At 35.3% G+C, this 21,474-nt stretch overlaps 1 protein-coding gene across 1 annotated transcript in view; it reads left to right on the plus strand.

The window, feature by feature from the left end:
• The window catches only part of LOC137931318 (acyl-CoA:lysophosphatidylglycerol acyltransferase 1-like), a 430,599-nt gene that overhangs the window by 200,721 nt on the left and 208,404 nt on the right, over positions 1-21,474 (plus strand). Inside the window, exon 2 of the mRNA XM_068774783.1 lies at positions 3,796-4,010. Within this exon, the coding sequence (XP_068630884.1) occupies positions 3,796-4,010 (215 nt within the window). The remainder of the gene's footprint in view (positions 1-3,795; positions 4,011-21,474) is intronic.

Genomic DNA, 21,474 nt, shown 5'->3' on the forward strand with positions numbered 1-21,474 from the left:
AAATGAGAGTTATCCGAATTTTGTTAAGGCTTTTTGTTACTATAGTAACATTATGTTATTTATTACTTCCAATACCTTTGATTTGTTTTTTGTATGGTGACCATATGTTAATCGACATCAAATGAGCTGAAATGAGTTTACACGTATAAGCAATCATCCTTTATACATAGTCAAGTTGATCAGTTTAGAAACGCGGCAAATTGCGAACGCTTTTCCGTTCGGTACCTTTTTGAGACTCAAAAGACATTCCAGAACCCATCCCCGTGGAACATGTCACGTTCGGCAAACAGGGGCGGCGTGGTTGAGAGGCCCTGGTGGGGGAGACGGAGGGGAAGTCCCCGGCCGGTCGCGACGCAAATAAATATTTCACTGAACTTCGTATTTACGCGAGCAATACAAACAATACTCTCCCGGGTCCACAATGCGGTGGCAACGATTTAAGTTGACTGCGCGGACTGTCTGTAATTGGCGCCTATAGAAGCATTCACGTGAAAATTCTCTGTAATACTGGCCACTACCGACACAATAATTTTTTGGGTTAAATTATACTTGGGCGTTTGATTTGAAATTCGAACGTCGATTTGAAGTTGGACGCCATTAATGTGATAATCCCTGCCATCAAATTTGAACCAAAATTGTAAATAGTTTGTGTATATATGTAAATATATCACTACTGGCTTTAATATTCTTCGCCGTTGAAAAAGGAAGAAACACATGCACGGGTGATTATTCACCGACACCCGTATAACGCGACATAATAACAGAGATCTAGTAATTAAAAGCAGACATAGATCTATGAAGACATGGGTTTATTTATTAAATTTTCTAATAGAAAAAATAGTAATGTAATATTGAATATTTAAACTATGTATTTTATTCCTCTTCAAATTTTATTTTTATGCAGTATCATCAGCATTGTCATTTTATACATAAGACGTTCAGGACCTGGACATAGACTTCTCAGATAAGTTTCCATAAAGACCAGCTGGTAGAGGCCTGTATTCAGCCTCTTCTGACCTTCTGTCTACCTTGTTAGTAGACTTCCTTTACTGTATGTCCCGATCCGTGGTCTTCGCTACTAGCCGAAAACAAGAATTAAAATAAATTAAAAATTATTTAAATTTATGTATCAACTATTTTAATATTAATAATAAAACACGGTAAAATATATATCAATCAAACAACATTATTGTAATATTTTATCTCAAAGATAATTTAGAACTTAATCTCATTATACCGGTTTTACAATAAAAAAATGTAAATAAAATTGAATACTCGTAAAATAAAAATTGAAATTATTATTACATATTCGGACTCTGGTAAAGTAGTCAGTAGAGGTTTACAAACGATATGAAATATTTTTATAAAAAAATAATAACAAAAAACAAAAATATTTAATTTGAAATTACGATATTTTTTCATTCTTTTATTTAAAGTGCTATCCATTCATCTTCTTACGAAAGAATGCGACCATTAGAACATTCTTAATTTTAGACATTGCGGCTCTGAAGATCGAAGGGGTGCTCTTTTCAAACCACTGGAGTAAGTTTTTGTGCTAGAATTTTCATCACCTACCAACACTGCTTACAGTGAATCTTAGTGTAAGATAAGTAGCACTGCACTGTTTTGATTTTCTCATCATGCAGCCCAAATATTGTAGATTTCTTATTTTTCTTGTATAATTTTCCATAAAAAGGTTTAATTTAGGGGCTCCCGTTTTATTTCGTTGTCCTACAAAAAGGAAAAAACTTATGGTCGCCCTATTACTCTAACAGTTTTCGATGCATCTGAATGGACCTGAATCCTTCAGATCCTTCAGCGAATACCCGTATCGGTAATGTTGTTTACTACATATTGTAAAATTGTACATTGTACTGCATATCTTCCAGACATCGTACTCTAGGGGAAATTTATCTTTCACTTTACTTCTTGGAAATCACCGCGAGATAATATTGAGCAACGTAATTCTAAGGAAGAAAAGGACCAATATTTAGCCACTTCCGCACATGCAGTGGTAGTCGTGCAATGAAATGCACCGCCCGCCAGCCCGCTGATAAATGCGTATGCGGCAAACAATGCGAATCACACAACCGCCACCGCCAAACTACTCTTCCATTAAAAAACCTAATTCTATTCAAGAATTCAATTGATTCATCTTGCGGGGGTGCTGGGTAAAGCGGCTGGGTTCGATAACCCAAGCTCAGAGAGGCTTTGCAATGCTTCAACCAGACGATTATTTGACTAAATTTTAGTAAGAAAAGGACTAATATACAGCTACTTCCGCTATGTAGAAGTAGTCGTGCAATAAAGTGCACCGCCCGCCAGTCCGCTGATAAATGCGTATGCGGCAAACAATGCGAATTGTACAACTACCACCGTTAAGTCACTCAACACCTGTTTCACCCGTCCACGGGCATCCTCAGAAGTAATGTTACACAGATTAGTGCCAAAAACTGAGTGAGTGGACTTCCGCAAAGTAACGCCTGAATCTATTATAAAAATGCGCATATAAACGCGCCTGTTCAGCTACGCATGCTGATCTTAAATATTTAATAGATTCAGGCGTTATCTTGCGGAAATCCATCCTAAGTAAGAAAAAGACTAATATATAGCTACTTCCGCTATATAGCAATAGTCGTGCAATAAACAAAATAACATTGAATTTCGTAAACCAAACGATTTTGGCGGAAACAAGTTTGGTTTTTTTATAACAGGGGATACCACCCTATCGTATTAGATAGAAGCGTTGCTGGAGTTACTTCCGCCACTTCGCTCAGCGCTAAGTTGTCAGCCAGACAATATTAACCGACCAAGTCGAGGTTCGGTTCTCTCGCACCCCTCCATGGGAGCCTTTGAGTCTAGACTCAATCACATCATCCGTTGAAGTTATTTAAGAGATCAGCGGCCGCCTAAAGAAAAGTAAATAGTACGTAGCGGCCCGAATCGAAGCCTTCGAGTTTTGTTACCTTAAATAAAGTGTTAGGCTAGGCGTCCTTTACGCCCTGCCTTAATTCGTGGAATCTACAAAAGCCATTTTGGCAGCTGTGATAGACCGTCCGGTCCAAAAAAATAACTTAATCTTTTTAATACCATTCTTCTTTACAAGTCCGTTACAGAAATAACCTGATGTCCATTCTTAATAAGGATAAATCCTTCAGCAGGTCAGAGAGAGGGTTAGATGTATCATTAGTGTTCAGTTTCACCTTCAAAGGCTAGAGGATAGATCCATGTATTTTATTTTGTAGTTACTAAAGAAGAATCGTTTAAGAAACAGCTTATGTTTTATGTAATTTTTATTAATTGGTCAATGAACAGAAGATAAACAGTTACAAGATGTTTTGTTATAATTTGATTGATGAACAAGGTTTTTTATTATTTTTTATATTACACTCATATTTAATTTTTTATTTTTTTATTGTTCGTTTTTGGAGCTATTCGTTTAACTCCTAGGATGGGCAGATAGTGCCTTCGTCAGGTTCTATTTACATAACAAGTTTTTCACGTAACTTGTTTTATTCTAGAGTCATCTTTCGTTGTTTGTTTTTCATTCTTTCCTATAATTTCCTTCCCAATATCTCTCATTCCTTCGCCTTTACTCCAGAGTTCAACAATATTACATTTATTATTTTCATTATTTTATTCTTTAGCTTGCACACATGTACTTTGATTTATTTAGAAAACAACACAGAGCCTAACTGTTGTAAATCAAATTTATTACACAACATGTACAAAGTCCTCTAGATTGGTAGGCAATTTGTGTGGAATCAGGTTTAAAAGAGGATACTTCGTCCGCAGTTCTGGAGAGTGGAGACGAGCCAGCTGCCTGCAGCGGTCGTCGTACGCTGGTCCTGGCAAACCACCAGAGCACGGCCGACGTGCCCGTCCTCATGGCCGCCTGGAACCCGAGGTCCGGCGTGCTCTCCAACCTCATGTGGATCATGGATCGAGTCTTCAAGTTCACCAACTTCGGTATCGTCAGTGTGCTTCACAAGGACTTCTTCATACAAGCGGTAAGTTTTTTTTTTAAAAACAGAAGATACAAAAAAAAGAGATCAAAATTCAAACATCAGAATTTATAATTCAAAATTAAAAATATCTTTATTCAAGTACACTTTTACATGCGCTTTTGAATCGACAGTTATTTTAATAATATAAGTAGTAAGCTACCACCAGCTCGAGACGTTGATCTTTTGAGAAGAGCAGGCCAGAAACTCAACAGCTGCAGTTTTAAATGAATTTTAACAATATTTTTTCTCATGTTTACATTATGATATCAATCATGTAAATGACCAAACAAACAATCCTAACATTACGATAAACTAAAACTAAACTTTTCAATACTATAATAAAATTTGTTAAATATAATAATAAGTTAAAATAACAGTTACGTAAAATAACTAAGAAAAACTATATAATCATAGAGATATAATTTTAACGCACTTTAATTATTTTAATCATCAGTTTTGCCGTCGATGTCGTATATTGAATAAAACAAAACAAATTTAAGGAACCCATAAGACATAAATATATGACCAAACAGGTTAAACAACGAAAGTATAAGTAATACATATAAGTAACTTCCGTAAGAAATGACGCGGAAAGTACTCGAAGATATTTAACCGTATTGATATTTAAATAACAAATTGTTTTTATTTCTGGAAGCTTCCCATATTTGTGATACAACTGTGATCCATCTTATTATCTTAATTATCATCAGAATTTTAATTATAAAAATAATAAAAATAGGTCTAGTTTAAAGTAAATAGAAAATAATGCTACATCATTGAGTAAATAAATAACATAAAACACAAAACAAAATAGATTTCTTATGTTATGTCACCAATCACGTTAGCGATAGAAATCTAAACGACACACTTAAAGACACTATTTTAACAAAGTATAGATGTAATTAAATTAAATTTTTTATTTATTAAATAATTGCAATTTATTATTATACAAAATAATATGTTAGTTCTTATAATAACAGTTTATAAGACCGCCTATTTTCGACAAAAACTATGTGTACAGTTTAGCGACGTATATACTTTTTTTATTAAATAAGTAAATTAAAATTTAAAAAAAAGAACGTCCATTGATTGATATAGGCTTAACCAATAGATTCACAACAGAACCGGTAAGAAGCGAAGTATATTGCATATTCCGATGACCATAACAAGATGGTCTGTCTAACTTAAACATAGAGAGATTACCATAGGAACAAGATCTTGTCTACCTGTGTCCATCTCGTGGGTGGACATCAACGTTGCGCTTGCTCGTCTGGTCTTCACTTTAGAATGTAAAATCTCCGGCGATCTTGCCCACTACCATTTTGATTTGCCAATCCGCTAGACTATGTCAGATATGTTTGTTTATCTATAGATAAAATTGAATAACCTAAAAAATAAGGAGTCTGTTTCGCTAATGTGATGATCTACATAGGTCTGAAAAAAAAATTGTAGGAGATAATAGCCAGTCGAAAAGCAATTAAAACTGTCCATAGAAATGAAGGCACAGGTATTAATTTTCACTACCTGCTGCCGTCGATAAGGTTTCCCAACCAATTTTAGTGTCGATTGAAAATCCCATAAAACAATAACGGTAGGCGGCAATGATTGGGCGGGCGGCCCGGTACGTAATAGTTCCAATATTTGTGGCCGGATACCGGTTGTACAACGCTAATGAATTATCCGGGTCAACCGGTTTTGTTACTTCGATTATCTATATCATTAATATCTCTCGCAATCCACATCTCGGCAAAGTTTATTATTTTGCTCCCGTTTTGTTTTCTTAATATTAACTTGAGTTATATAGCTGTTTAGCTTATACTTTGTATTCCAAAATTCTGTGCAGCACTAAGCCGGTACGTGGATAAACTTTGTTCCAAAACAAGACAGGGGTACAAGATATCGCCAATAGCGCAGGCCATTTATAAATAAATAAAACAAACCGGTACAAGACTGGTCGTTCACTTTCGCACGACGTCCTTTGACTATCTCTTCTAGAAGTATTTTTATTAGTAACTTGTGTGGTTTAGTACACAGTTGAAATTCCTTCCACCCGCACTATGCGTTTTACTAATACTTTTACAGTGCGGACAGACAAGAAGTGGAACCTGTCGGTGTCATTGTTTTCAGACAACTATAACTTAGGAATCTTCAAGACAAGAATGAATAGGTTTCTTCTAGACAAACATGTAGTATCATAGACTTCGTCATCGGTTAGGATCAGGCGATACAGAGGTCAAATGCTTCACTGAAAAAGGATAAAATAAAAGTTGTCCAGTTTATATTTAGAAATAAAATTCCGCCCAGCCAAAATAGTTTCCCAAGGTTTTTACTAAACGGTTTTATTTAGTTCGACCCGTACGGAATTTATTTGGATCAAAATTAGAAATTGAAATTTAAGCACCTCCCCGTTGTCAGATTGATCTGAAATTTGGTACACACATTTAATTTAGATGACAATACAGTATAATAAAATCAATAACATTATAAATCTAAGATGGCCGCCGATACAAAATGGCGGATTACGTATATTTCCTTTTTCCCTCAATATGTAATTCCTTTATCCTCAATATGGGTATCAAATGAAAGGGCTACACTAGTAAAACAAGATGATGATGTCAAAATTTAAAATTCAAGATGGACGCCGTTCGAATATGGCGGACTAGGTACATATTTTTCCACAACCACCACAATATGGGTATCAAAAAACCGTTTAACTTAAAAGTTTTTTAAATGTATTTTTATATCTTAGTAACCTACGTAGATTACTCATTCAGTTCACATTTTGAAATACAAAATACTGCGCACAACCGGGTAATGATTAAGATTTAATTCTATTTTCCTCATCGCTAGTCAAAAACATTTCCATGTAAGTACTGTATGACAAAAACTTTGATTATCTTCTTACAATTTTTTTTGTTTAACAATAACCTTTCGTTAATTAAAGAAGCGTTTATACAAATAAATAAATAGATATGAGCTTAAAAATAAAACCTGTAATAAGCTATTTTAAATATTTAATATAGTAATGAATAATAGAGTTAAATGCTCACGAATGCGCGTCCCCGAGCACCGGGTGCACTGTGGACAGCGTGCGAGCGCGCGATGGATAATGAATAATTTAATTATATCGTCAATACCCGTATTTCACGGAAGAAACGCATTCGACAGCCGTGTGTTAGGGCGCTTACAGACTGGCGATAATTTTCTGCTTTAATTATTTTTATGCATTCTGATATAAATAAAACTTTTAAGTGTTGAATTTATACCTTATGTTACATGTGTTACAGCCTATCTATAAACCAATGGTTTTAATAATAATTAATATAATGATAATAAAGCAACAAAAAGCTTCAATAAAATTTATTTATCACATATTAAAATTAATTATTATTTATTTGTCACTGCAGATTTCATAATGCCAGAAGTCATTGATTTGTCGCATTTAAATAGAAAATATTAATTATTATAACATACTTTAGCGTGATTACTTTGTACAACGTGATTGAATATATTTGTAAAATCTGAGTTTTTTGATTAATTATGTACACATTTTTCCCTCTAGAAGCTTTTACACTGATAAACTATCATCCTATATATTTATATTAATTTATAAGGCCAAAATCAATGCGTATACAAGGTTTTCACTGATTTGATCATATCAAACAACAATTTTATATAAAAATAGCAGCATTGTATTTCGTTGTAACTATAATGGATTTCTTTTTAACCGGTAAGGCTTCGCAGTGTTATATTTTGCTATAATGGATTGCTTTGTAACCTTGTTCATGGACACAGTTAGCTACTTATTTTTTTTATGATACACGCCTGTGTTTTTCTTCTTTACGTTCCATCGTATTATTCTGTTTTTTTCTTATTATCCTCTGAGTTTTAATAGGTTATAAAAAGTATCAAGGCATTTAGAATTTAGTAGTCATATCGTGGACATTCTTATTGTTGGCATGTTCAATTAAATTCTTATTTTGATTTATTTTTTATATGTCTTCTCTAATTAATTGTTATTACTGGCATTGATTTTGGACATTTAATACTGTAGCGTTTGCTTTCATAGAGATTATTTTTAAAAATATTATTATATTTTGTTGTTAAATATCGGTATATATATATATATAAATATATATATATATATATATAAGCAATGGAGCCTAGTATAGGAACAGTAGTAGCTTAGCCGTAGAGGATTGAGACTTGCGAACGTAATTCCCGGATTCGATTCCTGGGATTCATTCTTACATATTCACATTTTTTCTTTATTTACATAGGATTGCCAACGCTGATAAAAAATTCAAGATGATGGGTAGCAGCTTCCTCTGCGTATCATATTACTCTGCGATCGCCAAACAAGCGTGGCGATTATGGTAAATCCCCTCATAGATATCTTTGGGGGAAGCCTGCGCGTTGCAATAGTTATATGTAAAAAACGTTAGTAGCGCACTGCCTAGACATATACTATCACAAAGATTTCTATTAGGACTAGTTGAAAGCGGCCGCCGTCTTAACAAAGTCGTATGTGGTTTTACTCCATTTTTTTATGGCCCCAGCTGTTGCGAGTATCGTACCCCCTATGCAGTTTGGGACAGGGACTTTATTTACACATAATTTTTTCAAAGTTTTATCTTTATTCGACATTCACTTTCATACTTCTCAACTTCTTTTATTCTTACCTTTTATCCTTCACAATATCTTGCAATTTTTATTCTTTCACTTCTTCTTGCTTTCATCGCCTTCCTATCCTCATCTTTTTACTCTTAGATGGCTAGGTACATTTTTATTTTTCAATCTTTATCTTTATTTTTTGATATCACAGATTTGTTAGGATTTGAACTTTTTAATACATTGCTAGACTTGTCTTATATTATTTTAGTTTTCACTCCATTACAGTTCTTAACGCCCTGTTGTTTGTGAAGTGCAAAAATCTATTTATAGTTATTGTATAGAAATCACTTGTATCTCTAACCAATAATAAATTGATTTTTTTTTCATAAATTTTTTCGTAATTTATTTCGTCAGACGCTTGTGTAACAGAAGCCTTAGATATGAATTGACGAGCTGACAGCGTGTCCGCGACGTGTCGGCCAATCAGGCGTCGTGATAGCACGCGCCACGACTATCTGTTACCATTCGCAATTCAAATCCGCCCATTCATTTTAGCCCTCATGTGAATCATTAAAAGATCATTATCATTATTTCTGTTTCTTTCAATTAATATATCATTAACGTTATTTCTGTACATTTTATTTTATTCACATTAGATCATTATTAGTGACCACTGTTGTACGTAATAAAAATTTCAGAAAAGCTTAACTTGATAGATATTAGATTTGAATAAAGCTTCTCAATAATTCAGATATCTTACGGCAGTGAAACATGGTCATTAATTTCAGGTATCATTGATTTTAATCTAATAATAGCACACAAAAACATAGCTTTGTGATCATTAAGTATCAAGGCCTTATTGAAAAGCACAAAGTTGCTCGTAATTACTCGATGAGACACGGAGAGTGCTATAAACATAAAGAGATGAGGAGATACCAATGAAAGGCAATTTGAAGTGGTAGGTGGTAAGTCACATAGTGCAGAACAGATGGCCGCTGGAGCCTTCAGGTTCTAGAGTGAAGACAGAACGGCAAGCGCAACGTAGAACGTTCCTCTACACATCTAAACTGAGGTACAATGCGCCGTTGGCCTCTCAATCTGATAATATTGCAAGGCGTGTAACCTGAGTCGAGGTTTCTGATCGAGCCTTCAATTAAGTTACGTTATCGAGGTATAAGCTAAGCGAATTCCGCGATCTCCTTCCTTTAGCACGAGGTATATATAAATTGCAACAATAATAATTCCGTCTGAACTATAACAATGTGCAAAAATGTTTGCAGAGTTTTAAAAAAAGGTGTCAAAGAAATCTGTTTTATCCTCTAAAATTCCGGTATAACACCATATCGATAAGAGACAATCTACTAATTTCACACTATCTCTGTCCCACACTACCTATGTGACGTTTTGTTAGTCGTACGACAGAGATAACGCTCTACGAAGCCAAAATTAGCCGATTGTCTCTTTCCAAAGTTCGATGTGCAATATTTATCGCCGGGTATTGTAAGCATTTGCACTTTTGAATTTTCAATTATTTTTAAATATTTAATGGAATCAGGCGTTACCTTGCGGAAGTCCATCCTAAGTAAGAAAAGGACAGAGTGAGCTCAGTCTGTGTTTGGCACTAATCGGTGTAACATAACTCCTGAAGATGCCCCGTTGAGGGATGAAACACGTGTTGAGTGATTTGACGGTGGCAGTTGTGTAATTCGCATTGTTTGCCGCATACGCATTTATTAGCGGGCTGGCGGGGGGTGCACTTTGTTGCACGACTACCACTGCATGTGCGGAAGTGGCTAAATATTGGTCCTTTTCTTACTTTTAATTATTTTTAAAGTTCTAAACTAGGTCGGTGTAGTTAGACCGTGAGTTAATCATCGGCTCGAATTGTTGATCTGCTGAGAAGTGCCGGCCTGAAACTCAATAGCTGGTCTTTTTAAATAAATGAGTTTTTTTTCTGTTTAAGTCCACGCTGTTAAGCTTGTGAGGATATAACAGCATAGTCAGTCACAGGGCTCGAGGATTGAAGACTCAGGAGCAAAAATGTAATTGAGTCAACAAAATAACTTTCTCATATTCTAAGTAAAACACTTGAATGATATTATCTAATATATAAAATTCTCGTGTCACGGTGTTCGAACTTGAACTCCTCCGAAACGGCTTGACCGATTTTTACCAAATTTTACAAGCGTATTCAGTATGTCTGAGAATCGGCTACTATCTATTTTCCATACCCCTAAGTGATAAGGGTGGTCCACCCCTAAATTTTATTTTTAATTTTTAGACAATTTTTTTGGTTTTTATTTTATTATGATACAGCATACAAAAATACATACAAACTTAAATCTTCACCCCTCTACGATCAACCCTTATCTTACATTTGTTAATTAAAAACTTTAATTTTTTTTTGCAAAACAACGTTTGCGGGATAGTTATAATATATATTTATTAGTGTACTGTGGCCGAAAGCCGTATTTTGTTAAAATTATTATATACACGTACACTTAGACATATAAAGTACTTATTAAATTAATAATATATTAATTATTTTGCCATTAAACATCGCATATGCGTCTAAATTTGAAATGCAATTTATTGCACGCAAGTTTTAATTAGCTAAATACAATTCGCAAAGCACTCCGTTGTGACTGTATTTTGTTTTATTGTACGTATCATATTTAAAGCGACGGCTTCACTTAGTGCCGGATGCGTATTTACAACTCCACGTACACGTGCTTTATAAAGTGCTTTTAAATGGGGAAACGTAAAAAAAATAAAATTGCTACGTCGAGAGTAGGAAATGCGGACATTCTACTTAACCTGAAGGATAATTTCTGGTAATTTATTTAGGTTTGTTTAATTTAAGTATATTTTGTAAATAAATACATAAGAAAAGAGATTCAATCATGTATATTTTGTAAACCTCCGAGAAATCACTGCCCGGTAAATACAGCGTAGAACGTACACTTAATAATTTATATTTAATGGAATCAGGCGTTATTTTGCGGAAGTCCATCCTAAGTAAGAAAAGGACCATTATTTAGCCACTTTCGCACATGCAGTGGTAGTAGTGCAATAAAGTGCACCGCCCGCCAGCCCGCTGATAAATGCGTATGCGGCAAACAATGCGAATTATATAACTGCCACCGTCAAATCACTCAACACGTGTTTCACTCAACCACGGGGCATCTTCAGGAGTTATGTTACACCGATTAGTGCCAAACACAGAAACACCTAAAAGTCAGAGTACACTTAAAAATTGAATAGGTCACATTGTTAAGGTCATAAAAAATGTTGAGTGCAGACCTCTTAAGACTGGTGTTTTTGGAAATCTATAGGCGAAGGTATGTACAGCAGTGACCCTTGTCTGACATGATAACGATAAAGGTCTATATGAAAAAAAAAATGTTTTTCAATTTTAGATGCGATTATTTATCTGTGTAAACTCACGTCTTAACGAAATAAAAAAAATAGCCAATTGGTCGAACAGTTTCCAAGTTTTGAATTTTGCGCCACATTTGAAGATTCATCTTGATTTATATATAAAGTACAGTATCCGGCGATAAATATTGCACATCGACTTTTGAAAATAGACAATCGGCTAATTTCGGCATCGTAAAACGTTGTCTCTGTCTCACGAAATACAGCGACTGACAAAACGTCACATAGGTAGTGTGGGACAGAGATAGTGCTCTACCAAACCAATTTATCTCTTTCCAAAGTTCGATGTGCAATTTGGTATACGCATTTAATTTAGATGACAATACAATATAATAAAATCAATTACATTATAAATCTAAGATGGCTGCCGATACAAAATGGCGGATTACATCTTTTTTCTTAACCCCCTCAATATGGGTATCAAAAAACCGTTTAACTTAAAAGATTTTTAAATGTATAATTTTAAAACAAGGCTGATTCATATAGAGTAGTATAATAAATAATAATAAATTAATTTGAAATGTAAGCGAAGTTGTAGCCCATTACGCGCTAAATGTTGGAGCGCTTGAGTGATTCAAGACGTGTGTTATCATTTCTTATTTACAACTTCCGCTGTTCGCTTTACGGCCACGTGTTTCGTTGGTACACTCGTCTGACGTGTAATGAACTGTCTTGAACCGGCCACGGATATTGCTATCTATTGCGCCCTTTTATTTGAGTCTTAAAAAGCCAATTAGGATCTATAGCGCAGATTCCGAATGCCGGATGGGCAAAAAGATAAAAGAAAGGAATATCTCGGCCATCATGCAAGACGAAGGGGAGAGAGAATGCTTCCTCAGCTACTGCAGGAAGGTGGTAATAAATGCAATAGGTAAAAATAAAACGAACACTAAAATATAGAAATAAATGGAATATAGTAGTACCAAAAATAGTGTAATAAATAGTATAATATAAGATGATAATTACAAAGAAAATACGTGTTAAATATTTGAACAATAAATAATGTTGCAAAATAAAATAGTAAGGAAACCTAGAATTTAGTGGTTGAGGATGGATGTATGGCTAATGGAATGAAAGAGAAAGACTGGGAAAATTGTAGAATGAAAGAAACAGTACGACAGATAAGATGATATATGAAAGAGAAGAATGATAATAATAAAAAATATGAATAAATTACTAGAATTAAAAAGTCCCTGTCCCACACGAGATAGGGGAACGAGAGGTCCCCAACAGCGGGTACCATAAAAAAAATTAGGATCTACATATCTGATTTTAATTTATATTATCTTTAATATTAGAAAATGACGCTATTACATTAATGTAATATTTATTTATTTACTTTATTGGAGATAAAAAGTAACAAAAGGCAGTAATAAAGTAAAAACTTAGAAGCTTAGAAATATAAAATTAGTTACAATTGTTATCTTATAACTATCGCACTGAGACCATTTAATGATTTATAGTCAAACAATGACAAAACAAATAAAAACATAAATAAGAGGGATCAAAGATTATGGTTTATATATTTTTATTATGGTTTAAAATGTATTGTATGTACTCAATAATTTCGAACGAAATTGTCTTTTATATATATATTTTATATATATAAATTTAGTAAATAAGGAGAATATAAATATCTTTCCTAATATACATATATATGTTAGGAAAGATATAATAAGATAAATATCTTTCCTAGCAAATAAGTTAAACATTCTTATGTTTACTACTTATTTCAAATTACACTGTAAAAAGCGATCAGTTTGAAATATATGACATTGATTTATTTTACTAAATATGTGACGGGGCAATAAATTCTGGCATAGTAGAGTCTGCTAGGATCTATTATTAAACAGTAATAATTTAATACACCGAAATGCTTAATTTCGAAAATGCTTTCTCTATATTTATTTTATTTTACTTTATTGGAGATAAACAGTAACAAAAGGCAATAAGAAATTACAAATTTGAAAAAAATAAAATTAGTTACAATTGTTACTATCTCACTAAGAACATTTAATGAATCAATGTCAAGCAATAATAAAACAAAACAAAAACTTTGCAAAACAGGGATTAATAATCCAGCGCATTCTGCAGAACAGACAGTAATAATTACGAGTTACAGTAAGCCGTCATATTCCAAAGAGGTTTAAATTGTATAGTGTATATACAATAATATCGAATAAAATTCTCTTTTAAAAGATTCAAGAGAGCACGAGAATATATCAATATCACTAATATATGAATTGTGGTTTATATTAATTCTCTCATTAGGCTCTTTATTATTTCTGATATTAATGATTATTGAGAAGTGTTCCATTCATTAATTAACGACAAAAGAGCTAAACATTCACCCTCTTAAAGGTATTACACCTGTTTCTAATCAACCTGTATAACGAGGTAAGGATATATTTACACTGTGGCGAAATGTCACTCTATATTTGACGTTTGGATGGTGCGGACGTGTGCTTTTGTCGATTGTTCCTAAAAAAAAAAAAAGATAAAATTCGTTCATTCAACATTGCAACTTCTAACAGAACTCTTATTGATCCTTAACTTTATATTACATTTATTTTATTTTTGATTCTGCTTCGTAAGTTGTTGTTATAATTGTGAAGATGAAGCAAGAAACTCCATAATAACACATCTTTTACTAAAATTTATTACACGTTTACACATGTACACTTTATCGGATATATCTGAAATTAAATAAAAATAATCAGGCGACATCACTTCCAAGGATTCTTATCATCTCAATATTTGGTAATTGAATAATAAGACTTTTACCTCAATTTAATTTTAATACGCAATTTGAATTTTGTTAATGGTAGTCCAGTAATGTTTAGCGCTATTTTATTAAAAATAATACTACGTAAAATAATACGATTGTGTGTTTTTGGACAAACCTATATTTGAATCACAATGAAGAAGAATCCGCAAGACTATGCTCTTGTATTTATATTGAATCATTGTCTTATTGAGTTTAACGGACAGTTTACATCAAAATTCTAGCAACTAGGATACAAGGATGGCATCTGCTTCAACCTTGGAGATTAAAAGAGCATGATATTCGAAATTAATGTAAATTTTAAAGTGCCCATCTTCAAAAGAACTATATAAATACATATTTAAATTTCTTTTATCAATAATTTTAGTCGTATGTTATCTATAGCTGAATGGGTCTCCTATATAGATTTTCTATTGGAGGGCATGGAAGCGACCTTCATCCAGTTGCTTCTGCGTACAAGCGTAATAAGCCCGGCTCTACCTGACCAGCTTGTAAGTGGCAGGGGTCGGTTGCTACACAGGAAGATAGTAGGCAAGAAGGAAGATCTACTCTAAATCTTCTAAACTCTACTTCTTTCGCAAGAAAAGTACCAATATTTAGCCACTTCCGCACATCACTCAACACGTGTTTCACCCCTCCACGGGGCATCTTCAGGAGTTATGTTACACCGATTAGTGCCAAACACAGAGTGTGACTTGACTTGGTTGTGTGATTCGCATTGTTTGCCGCATACGCATTTATCAGCGGGCTGGCGAGCGGTGCATTTTATTGCATGACTACCAATGCATGTGCGGAAGTGGCTAAATATTGGTCCTTTTCTTGCTTAGGATGGACTTCCGCGAGGTAAAGTCTGATTCCATTAAATATCTACTTCTTTCATTAGCGTCATTCGAATATCGCTATATTGTCTCTGGTATTCCAGAACTTTAAGACAACAGCGGTCATCTGGTCTGCCCGCTATAAAGCCTGTCACTTCAAAATCTTCTTGCAAATCCAGTGGAATGTGTTTGTTACTTTCGTCGACTAATCTTCTTATATCTATTTTTATCTCGCTCTCTTTAACTCTCGCTCTTTCTTTGGCAATTGTTTAATTAAAATTCGTGAAAGTAAAGCATAAAGAAAGATCTTTAGACTAAATGTTTGTCTCATTAAGAACAGGAATGCATTCTCACGGAAGTCATGGCATATCAAGCAAACGGATGCCGGATATGCGACGATAAGAAAATCAGTGGTTCGTTATTAAAAAAAAAAAAACAAAAACAAGTAGCGTAGGGGAACGAAATCCCATGCTTGTTTATTGTGAATTTTATTACCATGCAACAAAGCTGAGATTTTATTGTATGATGTATTTGGTCATGTTGGATTTATATGTTTGGTGCAAGTCACACGCTATTGCGATGTTATTTGATATACGAGAAAGGAATGTGCAAAGTAATGTACTTGAGCTGGTGATGGCTGTTGATGGAGACTGGAGATTTAAGGCTCTAGTGTGGAGACCACAGACTGCGCAGTATAGAGCGTACGAGGTGTTGTACGACGTGTGGTTTTATTGTTGTTTTTATTTACTCCACGGTCTATGACGAGTATAATTCAATCCTACGGTCGAAAGGATAATAATATTGGCAATACTGTTTATCCCTGTCAATGTACTATAAACTATCAAAGTCACTGTCGATTTATTTATATGTGACTAGCGCCCTGTGCGCGTTGCTATGTCAACAACTAAAATAAATTAGAAGGAAGGACGTTAAACGCTGTTTCAATTTAAATCAACATGTAAATATGAAATTTATTAGAAAGACAGTAGCGCCATCTATCAAAAATTTATCATACCAACTAAGAGACCTTTGATTATGCGTAATCAAATTGTTATAGATCATTGTATGTTCAAAAGGATAGTTCACTATTTTATACAGGACATACAGGCAAACATTCATTTATATACTTAGTCTGGCCATAAATACTGTTACTATTCAAAAAAAGAAAATATTACGTTTGAATTTGGAATCTGTCATTTTTATATGATTGCTTGATGTGTTTTCTTATTTTCGCGCCATTATATTGTTAAATATTTTGTTATATTAAAATGGAGTGGGGTGATAAAGAGAACCGAATCGCTGTGATTGCCTTACATAAAGTAGGTATGGAGAAAAGTGCAATTTTTAAAACCCTCCACCCGCTTGGTATTAGTCAAATGTTTGTTTACCGGGCTATTGATAGGTACAATGATACCTCCTCTGTTTGTGACAGAAAAAGATCTGGCCGTCCACGTACCGTTCGTGTGAAAAAGGTGATTAAAGCAGTTAGGGAAAGAATTCGAAGAAATCCTGTCCGTAAGCAAAAGATTTTATCTCGGGAGATGAAGATAGCTCCTAGAACCATGTCGCGTATATTAAAAGATGACTTAGGACTTGCAGCCTATAAGAGACGTACTGGTCACTTCTTAACTGATAATTTAAAGAAGAATAGGGTGGTAAAATCCAAACAACTACTTAAGCGGTACGCAAAGGGAGGTCACAAAAAAATTTTGTTTACGGATGAGAAAATTTTTACAATTGAGCAGTATTTTAATAAACAAAATGACCGTATTTATGCTGGAAGCTCTAAAGAAGCTTCGCAATTAGTAAACAGAGTACAACGTGGGCATTATCCCACTTCAGTGATGGTTTGGTGGGGTGTTAGCTATGAAGGGGTGACTGAGCCATATTTTTGTGAAAAAGGTATTAAAACGTCGGCACAAGTTTATCAAAATACCATTCTTGAGACGGTAGTTAAGCCTTTAACTAACACCATGTTCAATAACAAAGAATGGTGCTTTCAACAAGACTCGGCACCGGGTCATAGAGCTCGATCCACCCAATCTTGGTTGAAAACTAACGTTCCGGACTTTATCAGCACTGAAAACTGGCCGTCGTCAAGTCCTGACCTAAATCCATTGGATTATGATTTATGGTCAGTTTTAGAGAGTAAGGCTTGCTCTAAACGCCATGATAATTTGGAGTCCCTAAAACGATCCATTCGGTTGGCAGTGAAGAATTTTCCTCTAGAAAGAGTTCGTGCTGCTATTGATAACTGGCCTCAACGTTTAAAAGACTGTATTGCAGCCAATGGAGACCACTTCGAATAAACATTGTATATTTTTAATAGTTATATATTGATGTATTAAACTAACTCACTATGAAAGGAATAAATGTTACGTATAAAAAAAAAATCGTGCTTTTCTTTATAACAATATTTATGGCAAGACTAAGTATATAGATTTGTATCCGATTGGAATTATTGTCTGTGAAATGGTCCTAAAAAGTGCTACCTGATAGAATTTTTAATTACTACAGATAATTCCGCTGGTCTTTAGCCATACACTATATATATACATAGCCGTAGCACTATATTGGATATAGAATAGATTGCGGTCTTAAATTCAAAATCCGTGACGTCGTTAACAAAAAAAGAAACGTTTTGTCAAAAATTTTGATAAAATATATGATAGCGGCAGCAGGAATGTCAGTTTTAATTGTTTATAATGATCTAGTTTTGTTCATACCGTACTTACAGGTTTAGATGCTGAATCGTCATCATTTTAGATGAACGACGTCCACCGTTGGACATTAACCTGTTCCATAGGTACAACTAGGTGATTAAATGTAAACAAGATTCAAATGTCGAACTTGATATTCTATTGCGACGTTGTTCTTGAGAGGCAGTTTCCATCTCTTAGTTCAGATTTTGGTATATAAGTAGATGACCTTTGGGGAGAAAGATTCTAGAGAAGTGACCACGCGCTGGTGGACGCGACGCGGGTTGATCCCCCACCAGGTACGACATGACGTAGTCAAGGGCGGAATTCGTTAGAAGCGGTCAGCGCATGACCAATCATTTAGGCGTGTTGGGGTCGTAAGGTAGTTGTAGGTAAATCAACTATGCACATCTATACAAAGAACTTTACGTATTACTGTTCGTAAAACTTATTATGTGGTAATCAAATTGACCACTCACGGTTTGTATGTTTCCGTATATTAAAATCAAGAGAGTGATAGCTGGCACGATTCGCAGCTGTAGATGAGAACAAAGGAGAATGCCGCAAAGAAATATTGATGGTAGGTAGAACGTAACAATTAGGCGTAGTCGCGACTTAATAGAAACACAAAGCACATCAGGTAAGAAAAGGACCAATATTTAGCCACTTCCGCATATGCAGTGGTAGTCGTGCAATGAAATGCACCGCCCGCCAGCCCGCTGATAAATGCGCATGCGGCAAACAATGCGAATCACACAACCGCCACCACCAAATCAGTCAACACGTGTTTCACCCCTCCACGGGGCATCTTCAGGGGAGGTACCTCTTCAGGAGGGGTGAAACACGTGTTGAGTGATGCATTTCATTGCACGACTACCACTGCAAGTGCGGAAGTGGCTAAATATTGGTCCTTTTCTTACTTAGGATGGACTTCTGCGAAGTAACGCCTGATTCCATTAAATACAAAGCACATCACGTCGGGTCACCAATGTGATGGTGGAATTAAATAAACGGATGCAATTGAGAAAATCCTAATTTATTGTTCACACAACCACTATACAAAGATAGGTGCGTCTCACTTACTCTGGGTGCGGCCGCACATCAGCGCACACGCAAGCGCGCTGTAATAAACTCCAATAAATTCGGATTTTATCAATTGCATCCGTTTATTTAATTTCACCACCACAGGCGTAAGTCTTGATGATGTCTTTCGGCTTACATGTTATTGATCATTACTATTATTTTGATTTGAAAATGAAAATTAAGTTGATATTGAAAAATTGTTTTTTTTTTTTGTATAATCGCCCAAGACGTAGACTTGAAAAGGCGGCATAGAACACAGCTACCGATTTTACTGTCCGGGCACGTTTATGAACAGGCAATAAACCAGGATCGCCTTACAACCGGGCGGTAAAACGGCCCCGGGAAGTAATGACTCCGTTGCTAGGAACACGTACACAACCGAATGCGAGATTTTATTATACAATAACATGCATATTACCGATTCCTCGTCTCTAAATATTTGGGCTCTTAATTGTATGGGAATAAGAGTCATTTCGGCCTGTGATTAATTCCCTTTGCTGTTTTCATTTTGCCGCATATACAAAGAATTTTCAGGTTTTGGAACACTGAGATGTATAATCAATAATTTTAAACTGTGGTTTGATAGTCTCAAGGTAGAGTCAGAATCTAATTGTGAAGTTACATCGTAATTAGATAACGCATCATTAAGTTAGTTTAATGTTAAATCGGTTGGTTTGGCATGTAACTTAAATTGAGCTAAGTCATAAGTGTCAGTTGAGACAAGCGTTCGCTTCGATTCTTTTTCATCTTTTCAGCCGGTGGACCCCAACTGCAAGGCCAGATCTCCCCCAAAGATCGTCACGATATTTATCCTACGCTATCTGTATCTATCTACTTCTTGACTTAACTATGTCGTCCGCCGCATGCTTACTTCGATTCTACTACTAATACTCCGCTAGCTCAGTGACCCAAAGTGGGTCTTGGCCTCCGAAGCGAGAGACTTCCACTTTCCTCTATCTTGCGCCATGGTCTGCACTTGGTTGACATTCAATTCGCACAAGTCTGCCTCAACGCGATCGATTCAGCGATGTCTGGGTCTACCCACTGGTCTTCGACCCCTCGGTTTTTCCAGGTACGCTACCTTCACGCTCCGATCCGATCCCATTCGCTCCAAGTGACCAAGCCAGAGGATTCGTTGAGCTTTGTATTCGCCAATGATGTTTGGCTGTGCTACTAAAGTCTCAACTTCGATTCTACCTGATGTAAAATAGTGACTAGTATTACTAATATTTTATTTATTGTCAATGACCTTCAAAGCACCTATGTTATATTTGAACTGAAACGGCGAAATAAGCCTTTATTATTCATAAATGATTCCGCTGTAGGTGTAGTCAAATTGAGTCCAAAACTAACTTGGATAGTTAGTAAACAGCAAAGAGTTAAGGCAAATAAAAATGCAAAAAACTACTATCGATTCTCGACTGTAACGTTATTCATAGTTAGAACAATATAAGCGCAGCGCACAGCACCTGTTCTTAGGGTGCGGTCGCCTGCTCCATAACCACGAACAGCATGGGCGAACCGAGGTTGGAACCCGATCCCTCCTTGACTTGCCTGTGGTCTACGCTGTCGTCCCAAGCCGTATACACAACATCAACACTACACAGCTCTACTCGGGTAGAGCGGTTTACTACTTGCTAACGTAATCGTACAACTGGAAAGCTTCTGTGCAGCTTCTGTTTCATTTTTAAGTTCACGGACCCTTTCGCTCCATGAAGCTGTAAAAGTCCCCGGGCTAACAGCATCAACTTCAACAAAAACCTAGCAAATTCAACGCGCAACAACTCTACTCATGACAAATTACACTCGAAAAAACCACTTCGCATTTGTGGACAGTCGATTTCGCTTCTGTGCACAGAGAGGGCGATCAAGTTAGTATCCGTATTCTACCTTCAATCGCCTAGTACACCTCGCTTTATCACATCTTTCAATTACAATCATTACACTATTCACTAACACGCGTGTAGTTTACCTTCGTGCGAATGTCTTCTTTCAACTGTCAATATCCGGCTTGTTTCATCTTGTTAAGT

This window comes from Battus philenor, unplaced genomic scaffold (genome assembly GCF_028537555.1).
Source record: "Battus philenor isolate CCGP_79_NKW_IND1 unplaced genomic scaffold, ilBatPhil1.0.hap1 SCAF_11, whole genome shotgun sequence".
NCBI classification, from domain to species: Eukaryota; Metazoa; Arthropoda; class Insecta; order Lepidoptera; family Papilionidae; genus Battus; species Battus philenor.